Genomic DNA, 15,249 nt, shown 5'->3' with positions numbered 1-15,249 from the left:
TCTTCAAATATTTTACAACGAGTTGAAGTCCATTCGACAATAGGACTATTGGGGAGTCAATGGCTGTATGGCACTGAACTAGGGCGCCACTGCCAGGACAAGACCTAACATTATTCGAAATCAAGTGTAAACTTGTACTGGGATAAATTAAGCGAGTGTTACAACAAAATTGGTTCCCAAGGGGATAAACTGTTCACAATTCTCGATGCCCTTTTGAACCGGATAGCCTCATCTCCAGATAGCGACCACCCTCCATACCGAGAGAAGAGCCAAAGTTGTTCCTGTCGTTTTTAGATATTTTGCAGATTTGGGTTATTCACTTTGCGTAGTTCCAGAGAGCAATCCTTAGTGATGGGGAAAAGGAACAGGACAACATTTGAACTGGCTGATCCCTGCCAGCCCGCGTTATCACGATGATGGTCCAAAACAGTGCCCGGGTGCGAAAACGGCCCATACTGGACGGTTTCTCCCTCCAAAACGTGGCTGGACAGACCTGTGCCATCGGACATAGAGGCGTCCAGTTCCTCGCCGTGTGCGAGATGGAGTGCCTGCAAGCGCAGCAGAGCCTGTCTAGCCGCAAGTATAGAGTCGCGCTTCTCTCCAGGGCAACAGGGAAGCTCTATTCCCGTTGCAAAAATGGGACTTGCTTTGTTGTATTATGCAGAGGTAAACAGCAGAGAGCTGATTTTACACTAGTTCTTCTCGCCCACTTGCGGCCTCGAATTTCTAAGAATAAGAAATATCAATATTTCTATGGGATGCAATCTAGATCGGAAAGAATATGCAACATAAGTTGAGCAAGGTGGAAAAAAAGAGGAGACATCAGTATCAGAGTTAAATAATGGGAAGCCAAGCAAGTCCACAGAATCGTCTAAATCTGGCTTGAGCAACAGGGGTCATACAACCTAATCCGGACGCCATAGGTTGACACGCTAGTTGTTATAAATACATCAGAAATATGTGGGGAAATAAAACAAGTTTCCACGTAGAATAAATGTAAAAAAATATAAACTTGAGGACTCCCATCTGAGGTGACTCAGAAGCCGGAGTTAGGTTTGGCCATATTCGAGAGGATGCCTTGCAAAATAAAATAGCTGGCATCACCACACACGCTTTGTGAGCGTGTGGCCGATTTTCTTTGAGGGGCCTCTACAGATCATAATTTATAAAGGTAAAACTGTATATAAAAAGAAAGTGGCATCTCGTTACATACTAAATTTTATAACATATTGTCATATTGTCTGTAAACCCCACGTGGTATTCTCCTGCCCTTTGGCGGTTGTTTTTTTAAATCTAATTTTCCACATCCAAGGCAAACAACTTTTATCCCCCCAAAAACACCCAATTAGGCTATTAACGGTTACAATTCCCAAAAAGGTGTTTCAAGGTAATTGAGTGATAAGTGAAGCCCTTGTTTTCCCGTCGCCTTCCTTAGCAATCATTTTCATTTTGTATGTGGTCAGTTATTTTCCCCCAATTGTTTAATGACATGTAAGACAGGTACGGATTTTGATCGGGACGGCCCTATTACGGTCTGGCCCCGGATTCGGCCTTAGGCATCCATTATATATAACTGAAGGTCCCATCAAGCGGTGGGAATTTTAATGGCCAGCCATTAGCCAGGCGGAAAACAGTAATCACCCCTAATAATGTTCCATTTTGTTGTGTAAGTTAGAGTGTGTGCCCTTTCGCTGGGTGGGGGGGAGGAGGGGGAGGCTTGGCGTGCCCATGTTGAAAAGGAGGGGGACAAGTGGAAGCGATACCCATTGCCAATGGAGAGACAGCCTAACATTAGTGGTTTAAAACAATGCTGCACAAAAGGATGGCTTGCTTTCACCCAGAGGCTTAAGCACCACCCCACCCGCCCCCACCCAACCCCAGACAGGCCGCCTGAAAACCCAGGTACAGTTGGGCCCAGTGTGAGCCTCGAACATCTGCTCAAGCTCCTCATGTTAATAAAAGCAGCAGCGCAGGTGAGGGAATATCTGTACATTTAAATCAGATGTGTTCTCTTTCACCTCTTCTCCTCATTTCAATTAGAAAAAATAAAAACCTCCATCCTGTCAGATCAGCAGGAGTAAATTCTGCTGAGTTTATTTTCGTGGGGGCTATTTGTGTATCAAATTGATGAGTGTCTTCCCTCTCGGTATTTAAGCGGGTGAATATGGATTAAGAGAAGATTTTCACGCTAAGATGCTCCTACTCTGCTTAATCCTATAATATATCCTTGGCTACAATGTGTTGATTGTCACTAATACGTTTTGCGTGGGGTTATTGTCAGAGCACCTCCATCAAAATAATAATGAGCTGGCGGGTTTTTTCTGGCTCCAGTTTTTAAAAAAGGAAACTCTGACTTTGTTTTTTTTTTTCTTCCTTCCTGGTTTAAAAGCTCTCCGCCGCCTCCATTAACACTCTCAGACAGACATGCTTTTGTTTATTGTAAATAACTGTTTACTAATTACATAATACTTGTATGCTAATACGGGCTTTTACTAAAATGGGAATTAAGAAGCACATTATTATTATTATTATTTTATATTTTTATTATTATTGTTATTATATGGTATATATATGGTATTTCTATAGTTTGACTTTTGTTAATAAAAGCCAATATATGTCGCTTACCTACCCAACTATTATGATATTATATTTGACCTTTTACGCACATATATCGACATAAAAGGCCTTTAAGAAAAAAAAGGAATAATAATAATTATATAATGTTTTGTTATCCAAACAAAGGCTCGAGTAATTTTTAATAGGACCCTTTTTAAGCTGCTTATATCGTTATGTGTGGGCCTAAACAGATTGATTTTGTTTTTAAAAAAAAGAAAACATCATTTTCACATGAATTCTTGGGTTCTTTTTCCAGGCGGTTTGGCACAAAATGCGCGGGCTGTCTGCAGGGAATCTCGCCAAACGACTTGGTGCGCAAAGCCCGCAGCAAGGTGTTTCATCTGAACTGCTTCACCTGCATGGTGTGTAACAAGCAGCTGTCCACGGGAGAGGAACTCTATGTGATAGACGAAAACAAGTTTGTGTGCAAAGAAGATTATATGAGCTCCGGGGCAATTAAAGAAGTCAACTTGAACTCAGGTAATCAATAATAAGCCGAGATGTGTGCGTGGTGGTTTTTGTTGTTGTTGTTGTTTTTGTCTCCGATTCGATCTCCAAAAGCAAACACATCCCTTTTTTTATTTTAATGGAAGATATACGTGGATGAATATTATATAAATATCTGATGAATAAAATAGACACCGGCCTTTCGGGGGGAGGGGGGCAAAGACAAACAAGGGGTGGAGGCTTTACGTGTGCTGTAAGATTCACTTCGAGTAGTCCGTGGAGAGCGTTTCACAACAACCTCCTCAGATGAATGGTTTCAATATTTACCTCCGCAGGACAATGGCTTTCTGTTATTGTACGCCAGGATCCACTGGGGATGTTAGTGCTGCTCCTCTCTCCACTATTCATCCTTACAGAAACCCCACTCCACGCCCTGTGTACTGATGCTGCCACGCTCTCTTGTTCCATACAGCCGCATTGTGTTGTGATCTCCTACAGACATATATTCATTTAGGTGTTATATCAGTGTGCAGTTTATGTTTGTACATTTCAGGGAGGAATATTCGGCTTTCCAGGTTCAATTTGTGCTTTAAAAATAAGCACAACTTAGTCACGCGCAGCTCTGTAGAATAACAAATACATAAAAAAAAGAAAAATAAGTGCAAACATATCTATTAAATGCCTTTTCTGACCGGTTTAAAATATAATATTTTCCAGTGTAGTCTGTATTGCTTCTGAATCTCAAGGCCTAATTAAAGCCCCCCCCCGCCCTCCCTCCTCCCTGACATTTCGGATCGTGACCTTCCTCTTGTTTGTGTCCCCCCCTCCCAGTGTCGTCGTGTACGGATAGGAGTTTATCGCCGGATCTGCAGGACCCAATACAGGACGACATAAAAGAGACGGACAATTCAACGTCCTCAGATAAGGAAACGAACAATATTGAGAATGAGGAGCAGAACTCGGGGACCAAAAGGCGGGGGCCCCGGACCACCATCAAGGCCAAGCAGCTGGAAACGTTAAAGGCCGCGTTTGTCGCCACGCCGAAGCCGACCCGGCACATCCGAGAACAGCTGGCCCAGGAAACGGGACTGAACATGCGGGTCATCCAGGTAAGATCAGCTGTGTGGCGGCTCGCTCTTTGTGGTCTTTGTGCGTTGGTGTGAGGGAGGATCTGCACAGACAAAGACAAATTAGAGAGAAATGACGGATTATAAATCAGTGGAATTACTTCTTAATTTTGCTCAAAATGCGCAGAGGTTTTAATTGAAGGCTTCGTTATCTGTTGGAGGAATGTCAGAGCATGATGTGCTCCATTAACAGGGATATAGATCCACATTAGAATTGTCTGTTTTTTTGTTCTATTTTCTGGAATTGTTTTCAAATATTAATGATAGAAAAAGACTCCTAAAATGATAATAGTTGCTTTTACACGTGGCAAACACAGAGCAGTTTGTATTTTAATTTGCATTTTACCTTTTATTTAAAACAGTTTAAAAGTAAAACACATACATGTGGAAGCAGTGTGTTGTCCAAAATTCTCCCAGAATATAATATTGCAGTAATTCTGTTTTAAAAAAAATATTATTATCTAAAATAAATGAAATTCTTTCTCTTTTATTTTATTCTATTTTTAACTTTTGTAAATCAATTTGCACACAGTTTGATATTTTTATCTAATGCACTATTGTTTTCAAATTTAATGATGCTAAACTTCACTAGCTTTTTTTTTTTTTTTTAATTCCTCAATTAATTGCATTGGCCTCCAGTTTCTACATTGCTGTATCCATATCTGCAGGCACTCATTTATTCTCTGAAATTAAGATCAAGTAATCCAGTTTATTGATGCATGGATATAATAAACAGCATGTTGTTTTTAAAGAATATTGTTTATTTTGTGCAGACGGCAGTTTATTCCAGTAATCATTGGTGTTGCACAGCCATGAAATTAGTGAAAGGTTAGTTTTGTTTTTGCCAAAGGCGAGAGGAACCCCGCACACAAACATGTTTTTGCAGTATAACACAAGCGTGCACTGTTTTGGACCTCTCTCTATCTGTCTCAAACACTTACGCGCACATGCACACACACACACCCGGTGTCTGGGTGCAGACTGTGTCAGGATGATTAGCACCATCTCTGCCAACTGTGATGTGGCTTTTTGTGCACTCACTGTAATTATCGCTGATTTCACAGATTTACATACCACCCTCCCCTTTCCCACCTCTCTGCTCTTACTCACTTACAGCCTGTTCCCATTGCTTATTAGAGCAGACCGGGGCCCCTCCACTGCCTCATCTATATCATACACTGCAGGCTGCTGTGTGTGTGTGTGACAGAGAGAGAGCTGCATCAACAGAGCTCAAACAAACAGTCAATAAATCAATCAATCAATCAGGCAGGCGGGCAGTCCGTCCCTCCATCCATGATCCCCACCCCTGTGTGTTGCTTGGAGCCAAAATGGAGGCTCTGTTTCGTCATCTTCCTCCTCGTTCAGTGTGTGTTAAATACCATTGCTCTCAACATGGGGAGCCCTGTGAGCCACGCTGCTTCTCCAGCAGCATGTGTATGTAATCCCTAAGCAACGCTCTCTCGAGGGGAGCGAGAGCATTTCCATAAAAATGTACCCTACAGTTAGACGATTGTTCTCAATAAGCAGGTGTTGCCTTTGCCGCTGGAGCACACAGAAGAGAGCCTAAGTGGTTTTAGGTGTTTTTGTGTGTGTGTTTTGGTTAATCTGCAGCACAGTGGGATTCTGCCTCTGGTGTAGCCTAGCTGGGTTGAACATACATCATTATGCAGCAGTGATGCAAAGGCGAAACAAGATGTGTTATGTGCTTATAATGCAGACATTCTTCCATATGGCGTGTAGTTTTCCAATTCTGAAATCCTCCTTTGTTCCTCTTCAAAGGCAGTTTATTTAACGTTAGTGATAAGCCCTTTTTATACCCTGAGTTATTGCTCCAACTGTTTATATTTAAACTTAAGCGGAGGTGCATTAGGTTGTGCATATGAATTATCTTGCCATTCATTTATTTTTGCAACAGGAAAATGCATTCATGACTGAAAAGTGCAGCAGAAAGAGTGTTTTATTATATTCTGTCATAGATAAGACACTTCATTTCAAACAGAGCATCTTTATGCTCTTCCTAATTTGTGACTTAGTCGTTAATACTTTTTTCTTGCTTTCCAGATATATTGTAACATTTATTTTATATTTATCTCCCATTTATTTCTCTGCTATCACTAAATTGATCATATCTAAGTGTATTTTTAATGGTTTACCAGATTTGAACAGTTTTACTTTGTTGTTTTTAGCTATTTTGATGCTGAGATCCAAGAATTTACACCTCAATTAACACGAATGAAAAGAGGCCACAACTAATTGTTATACACTAAAATACATTTCAAAATGTTGACAGAGGTGTCAGAGAATTGTAGTAATTATAAGCCAGAAGCATAATACCTTTTGTCATCTGTAAGAAATAGTTTGTATTTTTTGAATAAGAGCCCTGTAAAGGAATTTTCCTGACTTAAATCTATCAGAATAGAAAAAAAAGTTCCATTTGTATCATAGTTCCAAGGCGAACTCTGTAACAGTGAGCATGAAATTGAATAAATCGGTGAAATTACCTAAAATGATCAAGATTCATATTAAGTTGATATTAATTTATTTCCAGTTCTGTTAGTTGTGCTTCATGCGTTTTGTCTGCAAGATGCAACAGACTGAATCCTGTCGTGATTGTGATCAGAGTCTGAATCTTACAATGACATGATTTGCACTCTTAGCATGACAGAAGTTTGACTGAAAACAGTGGTTGAGGAATGACGACGTGCAATCTGAAATTTAAAGGAAAATGGCCGCAGTTCATGATTTCAGACTGAGCTTTTGAAATGAAGAGATCAGCTGATGTAACTCTGACCCCCCTTTAACCTCTCTGGTTTGATGCAGGTTTGGTTCCAGAACAGAAGATCCAAAGAGCGACGAATGAAGCAGCTGAGTGCTCTGGGGGCCCGGCGGCACGCCTTCTTCAGGGGCCCAAGGAGGATGAGGCCCCTGGGAGGCAGGCTGGAGGATCCAGACATTTTAGGACCTGGGGCCTACGGTTACTACGGAGGTAAGAAATGAAGTCTTAGCTTGTGACAGTACACAAAGGGCTGGCTAATACACATTTAGCGCACAGCCCTGTATGTCCTGTATCTATTGTTGTAAAATATGGGGCTCTGCTTTGTTCAGAAAATGTAGTAGTAAAAATAATCTGTATCCTGCTTTCACCCTCGCTTCAAAAACGTGATATTGTGTAACTTAATTGCAACCTTCAGCAGCACGAATAGGGCTGATAGTTACAGTATCTACCAGACGATTACATATCCACTGCACACTACAGATACTGTAACCTCAGTGTCCCTTATTTGGACATTGAAGGTCACATGATTTTCTTTAATTTATTCATCTTCCATTCAAAGACACAGTATATGATCTGTCTTTCATTTCACTCCAACCTTGGGAACTATTAAGCCAGTGTGAACATTCCCTTCTTTTCACTTCTAGTTTGAAAATACGCTTTAAGAAACTTTTGTTAACTGATCAAAATACAAAATAGTTTGCTTCATCTCAGTGTTCACAGAGGAATTTAAGTAAAGATGTTGAAGGCTCAAAATAAGCAAAAAATCTGATAACTGTGACACACTGCAACTTGTTATACAGCCTGGAGGATAAATGTAAGAGGGGAACAGATGTATTCCAATCAGACACTTCATAAACAAAGCAAGCGGTGAAAGTGTTGCTGCATGGGTGGCATACTCCACTCATGCATTTAAGCAGAAAGATGCAATTTAGATTGATTTATCTACACTCTTTCAAAATGGAGAACTTGAGAAAAAGCAAGCGTAAACTCTGGAAAAAATAAAGTACAACCTGTGAGATTTGATGTCTGTGCCACTCTGCAGAGGCAAGGTGTCGCCCTTCTGGTGTCTCTTTAGTTTTAATCAAGATGAAGCCGTGACTTATAACCCTTTACAGGTCACAGCATTTGATAAAAACTCTGTGTTCATTTCTTCAGTTATTAAAGTTATTAGTTTCCTCCTTAGAAATAAAGCTGCTATGTATTTAACAAATTATGAAGGTATAAAAAAGCACATTGAATTAGATTCAATAAAAGTAGCTTTGATAATTTAGAGTAGTAATGAATCACAGATATATTAAGTTTAAGTATTCTAAAAAAGATATTAACTCCAGTCAACAAAACACTGATATACAGATTCATATAAAAATATATTTTCCATACTACAGTATACCATTTATTTATTAACACTTTGTGGAACATATATGTGAACTATAAATAGCTGTACCCTCTTTAGCATTAAAGCTAGTCATGAAATTATACCTTTTTGCTGACTTAGATGTAAAGGGTGTATGTGGTGTTGCATTCACTGACCAGGACAAATATAAAAAAATATGCAGCATTGATCTGGAACATAAAAATCCTTTTAAATGGATGGAAGTTAATTTTACATAACATTTTATGTTTGATGTTAAATATTTGCAGCTATCGCATTGTGAAAGATTCTTTCCATTGGACGCTGGAGATAAGATCCAATGGTATACAAGTTTGTGGATCTGTATCCAGATCTTTATATTATATCATATTATAGAATCAAATAAATAAAAAATCTAATATCTGTAATCTTCTGCATACTGTCTGTATCTTTGGCAAATACAAATGTATCACCACCTTGGATATTACTGTATTTTTGTGCATTCATTCCAGTGAAGGCACACCTAGTTGCTGTTTTCCACATGTGAAATGAATTGTTGATAAAATAAGCTATTTTCTTCACACAGTAGTTTTCTTTTCTAATCACGTGGTAGAACACAATTTGATCAGTTGGTGTGGACACCTTCAAATCAATATTCTTGTCAAGACCACTTGAGCAAAAAAGAAAATCAGCATTGTAAGCCTCTATTGGTCGCCTGGATCAAGAAAATGGCAGGTGGGCAGCACGTAATAAAAACCTTGCTAATGCAAAAACAGCACCACATTGAACTGGAGGAATAAACCAGATGCACCTGTCATGTATATCAGCAGTTTGTTTTTCATGGACAGTCAGAGAGACGTGGTTTCTATACATCTCATGCACATCTACCTGAAGGCCCCGGGCATTGAGGATACAATAAACTGGAGCCGTCAGGGCCGAGATGCAGGGTGTGGGAGGGGAAAACTGAGGACAAAACCATCATCCCTCGCTCTCATCTCTCTTGCTTTCTTTGCACGCTGCTTTTCACACTCTTTTGTGCCGCAGCAGCAGCAGCACAGGCCAGCCTGCTCGCCTTTATCTGAGCTCGCTGCTTCCTTATGTTCCTCTGCCGCTGCTTAGAGGGAGGAATGCCTGTGTGTGGTATGGTGCGTCTGCATGTGTGAGTGTAATTATAGTTTGTAGAGCCAATGCCACCCCCTCTCTCTTCCCCCATCTCACACACACACACACACACACACACAAACACACAGGCATACACCACACAATTCTACAACACAAGCTTGTTGCTTGTTCTCAAGGTCGGCCAAACTAACAGGGGCCTGCTTGTGAGATCAAATAATTGGCTTGTTTGTGAAAGTCATGTCAGCTCTGATTGTTTCTTATTGTTCTAAAAACGATGTGCAACAGCAAATAAAGGCAGTCATTATGATTAGGCAACATATTTCTTGATATCTAACCTGTTAGTTCCTGATTCTGCCTGTTTAGACTGAAATAGGAGAAGAGCATATGGTGGCAGTGGAGAAATGCTAGTGTAACATCTGGGGCACCGGAATAAAGTCTGCCATCGATCTCAGTTCGAGGTGGTGTTGAAACAGAATGGATTTCATGTAACTGAGGTAATTTGGAGCAGAGGGGAGCAAATTTGGGGGGTGAATGTAGAAGAGGTGAGAACGAAGCAGAAGGCAGGTGGAGGCTTTTAATTGTTAATAGATGCAAACGTTGTGAAGTAATTGGCTACACGTGTACTGGATGACTCCTTTCTAAACTGTATTGGCAGTATCAGTATTGCTGATAGCACGTCAAATGAATGTGCAAAAAAATCCGTCCTCCCAAACATTTGCCGTATGAGCAATACATCGTAAGTCTGATTCTTATCGCAGTCCTTGTTTTGAGACTGTGGCTGTGTTGAAAGGATCATTGCGCAGTCTGGTTGAATGTAGAGCACTGCCTTGTTTTGAGGTATCGGTCCCTGGTTTAGGATTAAAGGAATATTTTGACATTTTTGGCAAATACGCTTATTTCCTTTCTTGAGAAGCACACGACACGAGAAGGTAAATAGCACTTTCATAGCTGTCCCTTAAACATGTAGCTACAGCGAGAAGCCAGTTAGCTTAGCCTAAAGCTAGCCCAGCTCTGTCCGAGTCTTGTCTTTACTGTGAGGTTGCCAGGCAACCAGCTGATACTACAGGAAGTCACTGAGCCACGACATGACCCCCCACTAATACTCGTCAGTATTCTTCTTCTGTTTTTGTAAGGATTAAACAATTGAGAATTAGTCTTTAGGCTAAGCTAAGCTAACTGGCCGCTGGCTAGCTTTTTACAGCTTCATATTTAACGGACAAATATTAGAGGTCTTCCAGACTCGGGTGACCAACTGTGTGCCAGTCCAAAAGGCCAACTATAGCTCAGTTGCTCGGTTTGCACTGGATGGATCTTAAAGTGACTTGGTGCTCAAGATTGGATTGTTGACTGATTGACAGTAAAGGGTCGGTACACCCAAAGAGCAAAAGAAAAACAAATGTTTCTTGCTTTCTTGTTATCTACAGGGATAGTTTTGGTGTCATTTGCCTCGGATATTTCTGTCTCCCCTACAGTGTAAATGAGGTGAATAGAATTTTATTTTTAGTGCTCACAGCATTGGAAAAGGTCTATTAAACAATATAAAACAACTTCCCTGTTACTCGATCTGGATCCACAGAGCATCCTGTAAGCTGTGGTAATTGGATCCACCAGGATCAGTCCTTATTAAAACTGTTCACAGTGAAATTTATTAATTATCCAGAAAACGTAGACATTGTGGAAATACGTGTTCTTTTATTCTAATCCTATAGTACTGTGAGCGGCAGAAACAAAATACCATTCACTTTGCTTGTATCGCTTTGGAGGCAGAAATCATAGACAAATATCTTAAAACCTGGGCACATAAGTATCAAAGCATAGCTAAGTGACATAACTGTTAACCAAACATTTGAATCATGGTTGGAAAGGACAGCATTCAAAAAACATTTTGAGATTCATTAAATTCATAGATTATGAATGAAAATGTTTGAGGTATGTCAGAGACCAAATTTTGCCAAAACCTCTCAGAGGCATAAACATGTCAGTCAGTGTTAGAGGTTGGGTAGAGAATATTCGTAAATCCCAGAGTGTGCTGGAGATTTTCTGTGAAAGCAAGGAATTTGGGCTTTATTCTGTCATTAATATGCCGCTTTTTGATGCCGCACTGCCATGAGGAGCATTATTAGACAAGAAAGACGTCAGTCATGAAGTTTTTGAACCTGAAGTTGGGGGTTTCAACAGCCCATGAGATACATAATAGATATTTTTTGGTTTGTTAGACAACCACTTTCATCCTGACTGATTAGTTACATTTTCTACAGACATTCACAGTCCACAGAGGATGAATCCTACTGACCTTTGTGATTCCCTGACCCCTCCATTTGTGGTTTTCAGTGACACTACAAAGAGCCATATACAGTAGGTTTGGAATAATTTACAGACTAAAGAAGCCATTGATGCTGCTTGTGCGTGTGGATATTTTGAAATCATTAAATTATTAACAGAGATCTTCTTTTGATTTCCTGACATATAAACAGGCACTGTGTTTTTCGATAGAGAACTACTCTCTAAAAACAACAATCTGCATATGAATTCAGACTCTGTAGGCAAGGGAAGATTTTGTTGGAAGACATTTGTCGTTGCCCTCCGAGGCTGAATCGTCGCCGGATGATAGCCGATGGGTTCCGACATTGATGGGTTCCTATTTTGTCTTGTGATGCTGCAGAATTGATATCACGGTAAAAATGAAGTGGAGTAACTGCCAAGCAATGGAGGAGCCACTAGAGTAATTATGGATAAAAAACTGAAACCATGAGCTGATAAGAGCAGCGAGGTGTAATTAAAGGGGGAAAATGATTTGGGATGTAGCATCAATGCTGGACTCTGAGTTGTTAATTGATTAGGTGATTGGTGAATATTTTACCGGAGAGGAGAGATAAGGAGTTGCTGCTTTTCTGCTTGATTATTTTTCTGTACAATGAACATCTTGTTGTCGGTCAGACAAAAGCAACGTAAAGATTTCACATTAGGAACTTGTGATCTTGCACTATTTCCCTTACATTTTATAGATTAATTGATTGATCTGGAAATCAATTGTCAGATTAATTGAAAATGAAAATAATCGTTAGTTGCAGCCCTAACTGGATTGCATGCTGGGAATAATGAAGCGTGGTCTGTGCAGCTCAGGAAAAGGCCAGCGACGTAGAGGAGAGGGATATTGCTGGAAGCTGGATCAGACGTGATGGAGAGATGCAGCCGACAGGACCTGGCAGGGCTGCAGGGAGGCTGGAATCTCATTTTGGAGCTCCTCATCCAAATCCAGAAGTTTCAGCAGGGGAATCCATCGCGGCGCACGCATGGCTGCGAACTGAATGAGTGAGGGAGATGAATGCAGTGTGTGAAAGACGAGAGAACTGAGGTGGAGAGGTGTGGAGTTGTTTATACACTCAAATGAGGCTGTTGGAGACCGGTTGGTTGGAAATTGGACATGATCAATTTCACCACTTAGGTAGGGGTGGAGGTGTGTGTAAAATCAGCTCGCTGCTGTGAGAAAGTGTGACTGTTTCTATGTATATTCAAAGTCCTTAATAGAGAGTCTAACCCCATGTGTTCTCCTCTTGCCCCACAGAATACCAAGGTGACTATTACGCACCAGGAAGTAACTACGACTTCTTCCCCCACGGCCCTCCATCCTCGCAGGCTCAGTCTCCGGCCGAGTCCCCCTACATCCTCAGCTCCGGAGGAGCCATGGAGGGATCAGGCCACCACCCTTCAGATGACCAAAGGTTCACGGACATGATCTCTCACGCAGAAACCCCCAGTCCAGAGCCGGGCTTACCGAGCTCCCTGCAGCCTGTCCCGGGGGAGGCTTACGGGGGTGGACCCAGTCCTCCTTTCTCCTTGGCTAGTAACTCCAGCTACAGCGCTCCTATGTCCCACCAAGGCCAGGAGATGGGGGAAACCACAGCCTGGTAAAGGACAAACCACAGGGACCATTCCTGGGCTGAATGTCAGCCTAGTTAATTCAGGAGATGAACTGGAAAAACAACCCACATTGTGGAGTGAAAAGTACAGCTGAAATTTCTATGGAGGACTTTTTAGAAATCACAACTGATTTTCACCACTGACGAACTGATGGAAACACAGAAACGGAATCAAGAATGGGACAGCTTGTTGGAAAGAGTAATATTTGCTGCCCAGTAGACACTCCAAAGCATATCCCTTCCTGGATTACTGGACTTGAATTATTTTAAAAAAAGGTTGCGATTCCACCCAGCAAAAATGCTTCTCGCCTTCCCCTTGATGTTAACGAAGGTATAATGCTCTAGGAACACATTAGAGAGAAATGCCAAAGGGGACATCTTTAGTTCTCTTAATTTCTGAACACATTTTGGTTTTTTAAACATTGCTTCAAAGCAATATTTGGTTTTTCATTCTGTTGTTCCACACCTCTCTAACACACTCTACCCTCAATATTAAAAAGACAAAGGACCAGCTTTAATGTTCACATTCAAACACGTATGTGGCAATCAAGACATGATATTTTTAGTTAAAAAAAATGCTGCTTTAAACACTCTGTACACCTCTGTAAGAGAATTTGTCAAATCAAAGGCTGCTCCTTGGTAGAAACTGACACACATATACACACACACCTCTGGCATTGACTTTCTCTACCAAACATCTCAGCTATAAGTCCCTTAATGCACAAAAAGTGTTCTTGATCATAGCTCTAAAGAAGGATGTCTATACCATTATTCAAAACACGTACACAATTATACAGACACTTGTACTCACTCAAGCATGCACACGCACACACACACAAATCTCACACCCACCCAGCCGGCCCTGATAGTTCTGCTCTACAGACTGCTTCACCTGACCTTCCTTTTGTTACTGTCCCTTTTAAAAAACATGTTTTAATGGAAATGATTTTCAAAAGAACATTGAACCCATAATGGAGAATCTCCTTCAACAGCTGAGGTCTCCTTCCTCTAAAGAGAGAAAACAAAAGAGGGGGCAGACAACATCTGTGACATTACCACTGTCTGCTCTGAAGCACTCATTGCCATCTAGTGGCCTTAAAACACACAGAATTAAAAATCAGCTTAAAGCAGCAGAGAGTCCGGCTGTGTGCATGTGAACATCTTTGTACTGCAGAGGACAAATTATTATTATTTTCTTTTTTTTACTTCTAAATAATGCCAATAGGTTATTCTGCAGTTTCAGGGCCAAGTGTCATCAGGGCTCCTATTTAAAAAAGTCAGCCTTTGTAGAACTGCATTAAAGGAAATGTTCATCTCTCCTTATAATGCTGCTTCTGAAAGGAGACATACAGCCCAAGTTAGCTGATATTATTCAATACAAAACCTCCCTGCAATTCCTCATTTCACACCCATTTCATCTTTACTCTTTCAGCTCTGTTTCATCATACACAACATGTCTCACACTAAACACATTTACCACTTAAACTGCTGTTTGTCCGCAATGAGTTAACTTGAAATATTGTTTTCAGATAATTTGCGTTTCCTTTGAACATTGTATAAGATCTAGAGAGAATGTGTCTTATTTCTGATGTACTGAGATATTCTTGGATACAAAAGTGAGCGTGTATGTATGTGTGCTTGTATGTATGTGTGTGTGTGTGAATGCTTGGGGATGTGCGTATGCTTGCTCATGTGCGTGCGTGTGTGCATTAAAGGGGGGAAAAGGGGCAAGGCTGTATTATTTCTATGTAAATAGCACTGGTAATAAAACCTTCTCTTACAACTTGAAGAACTGGCTTTCTCCTTAAACCTCATCATGCAGTCTATCTTCTCTTTTCTTCAGTGTGTTTGTAGTGGTGGGAAGTAACATTTACTAGTACAAGTACTGTG

General features: G+C 40.8%; 1 protein-coding gene across 1 annotated transcript; it reads left to right on the top strand.

Annotated features, from left to right (window-relative positions):
- The first annotated feature begins 413 nt into the window (after positions 1-413).
- On the top strand, positions 414-13,351 carry lhx5 (LIM homeobox 5). The gene is made up of 5 exons (XM_035668344.1): positions 414-580; positions 2,873-3,096; positions 3,895-4,172; positions 7,011-7,176; positions 13,005-13,351. Exons 1-5 carry the CDS (start codon positions 414-416, stop codon positions 13,349-13,351), a joined length of 1,182 nt encoding a protein of 393 aa, XP_035524237.1.
- The last annotated feature ends 1,898 nt before the right edge of the window (positions 13,352-15,249 follow it).

This window comes from Morone saxatilis, unplaced genomic scaffold (genome assembly GCF_004916995.1).
Source record: "Morone saxatilis isolate NCDOM2014 unplaced genomic scaffold, NCSU_SB_2.0 Contig21, whole genome shotgun sequence".
In the NCBI taxonomy this organism is placed as follows: domain Eukaryota; kingdom Metazoa; phylum Chordata; class Actinopteri; family Moronidae; genus Morone; species Morone saxatilis.
The sequence above is the reverse complement of the archived record's forward strand: the minus strand, read 5'-3'. Positions and strand labels throughout refer to the sequence as shown.

Bases quoted from the DNA above. Each gene is read 5' to 3' on its own strand.
- lhx5 (XM_035668344.1), top strand. From the start codon at position 414: ATGATGGTCCAAAACAGTGCCCGGGTGCGAAAACGGCCCATACTGGAC. The intron at 581-2,872 runs GTATAGAGTCGC...TTCTTTTTCCAG, and splicing joins CAGAGCCTGTCTAGCCGCAA to GCGGTTTGGCACAAAATGCG. The intron at 7,177-13,004 runs GTAAGAAATGAA...CTTGCCCCACAG, and splicing joins GGCCTACGGTTACTACGGAG to AATACCAAGGTGACTATTAC.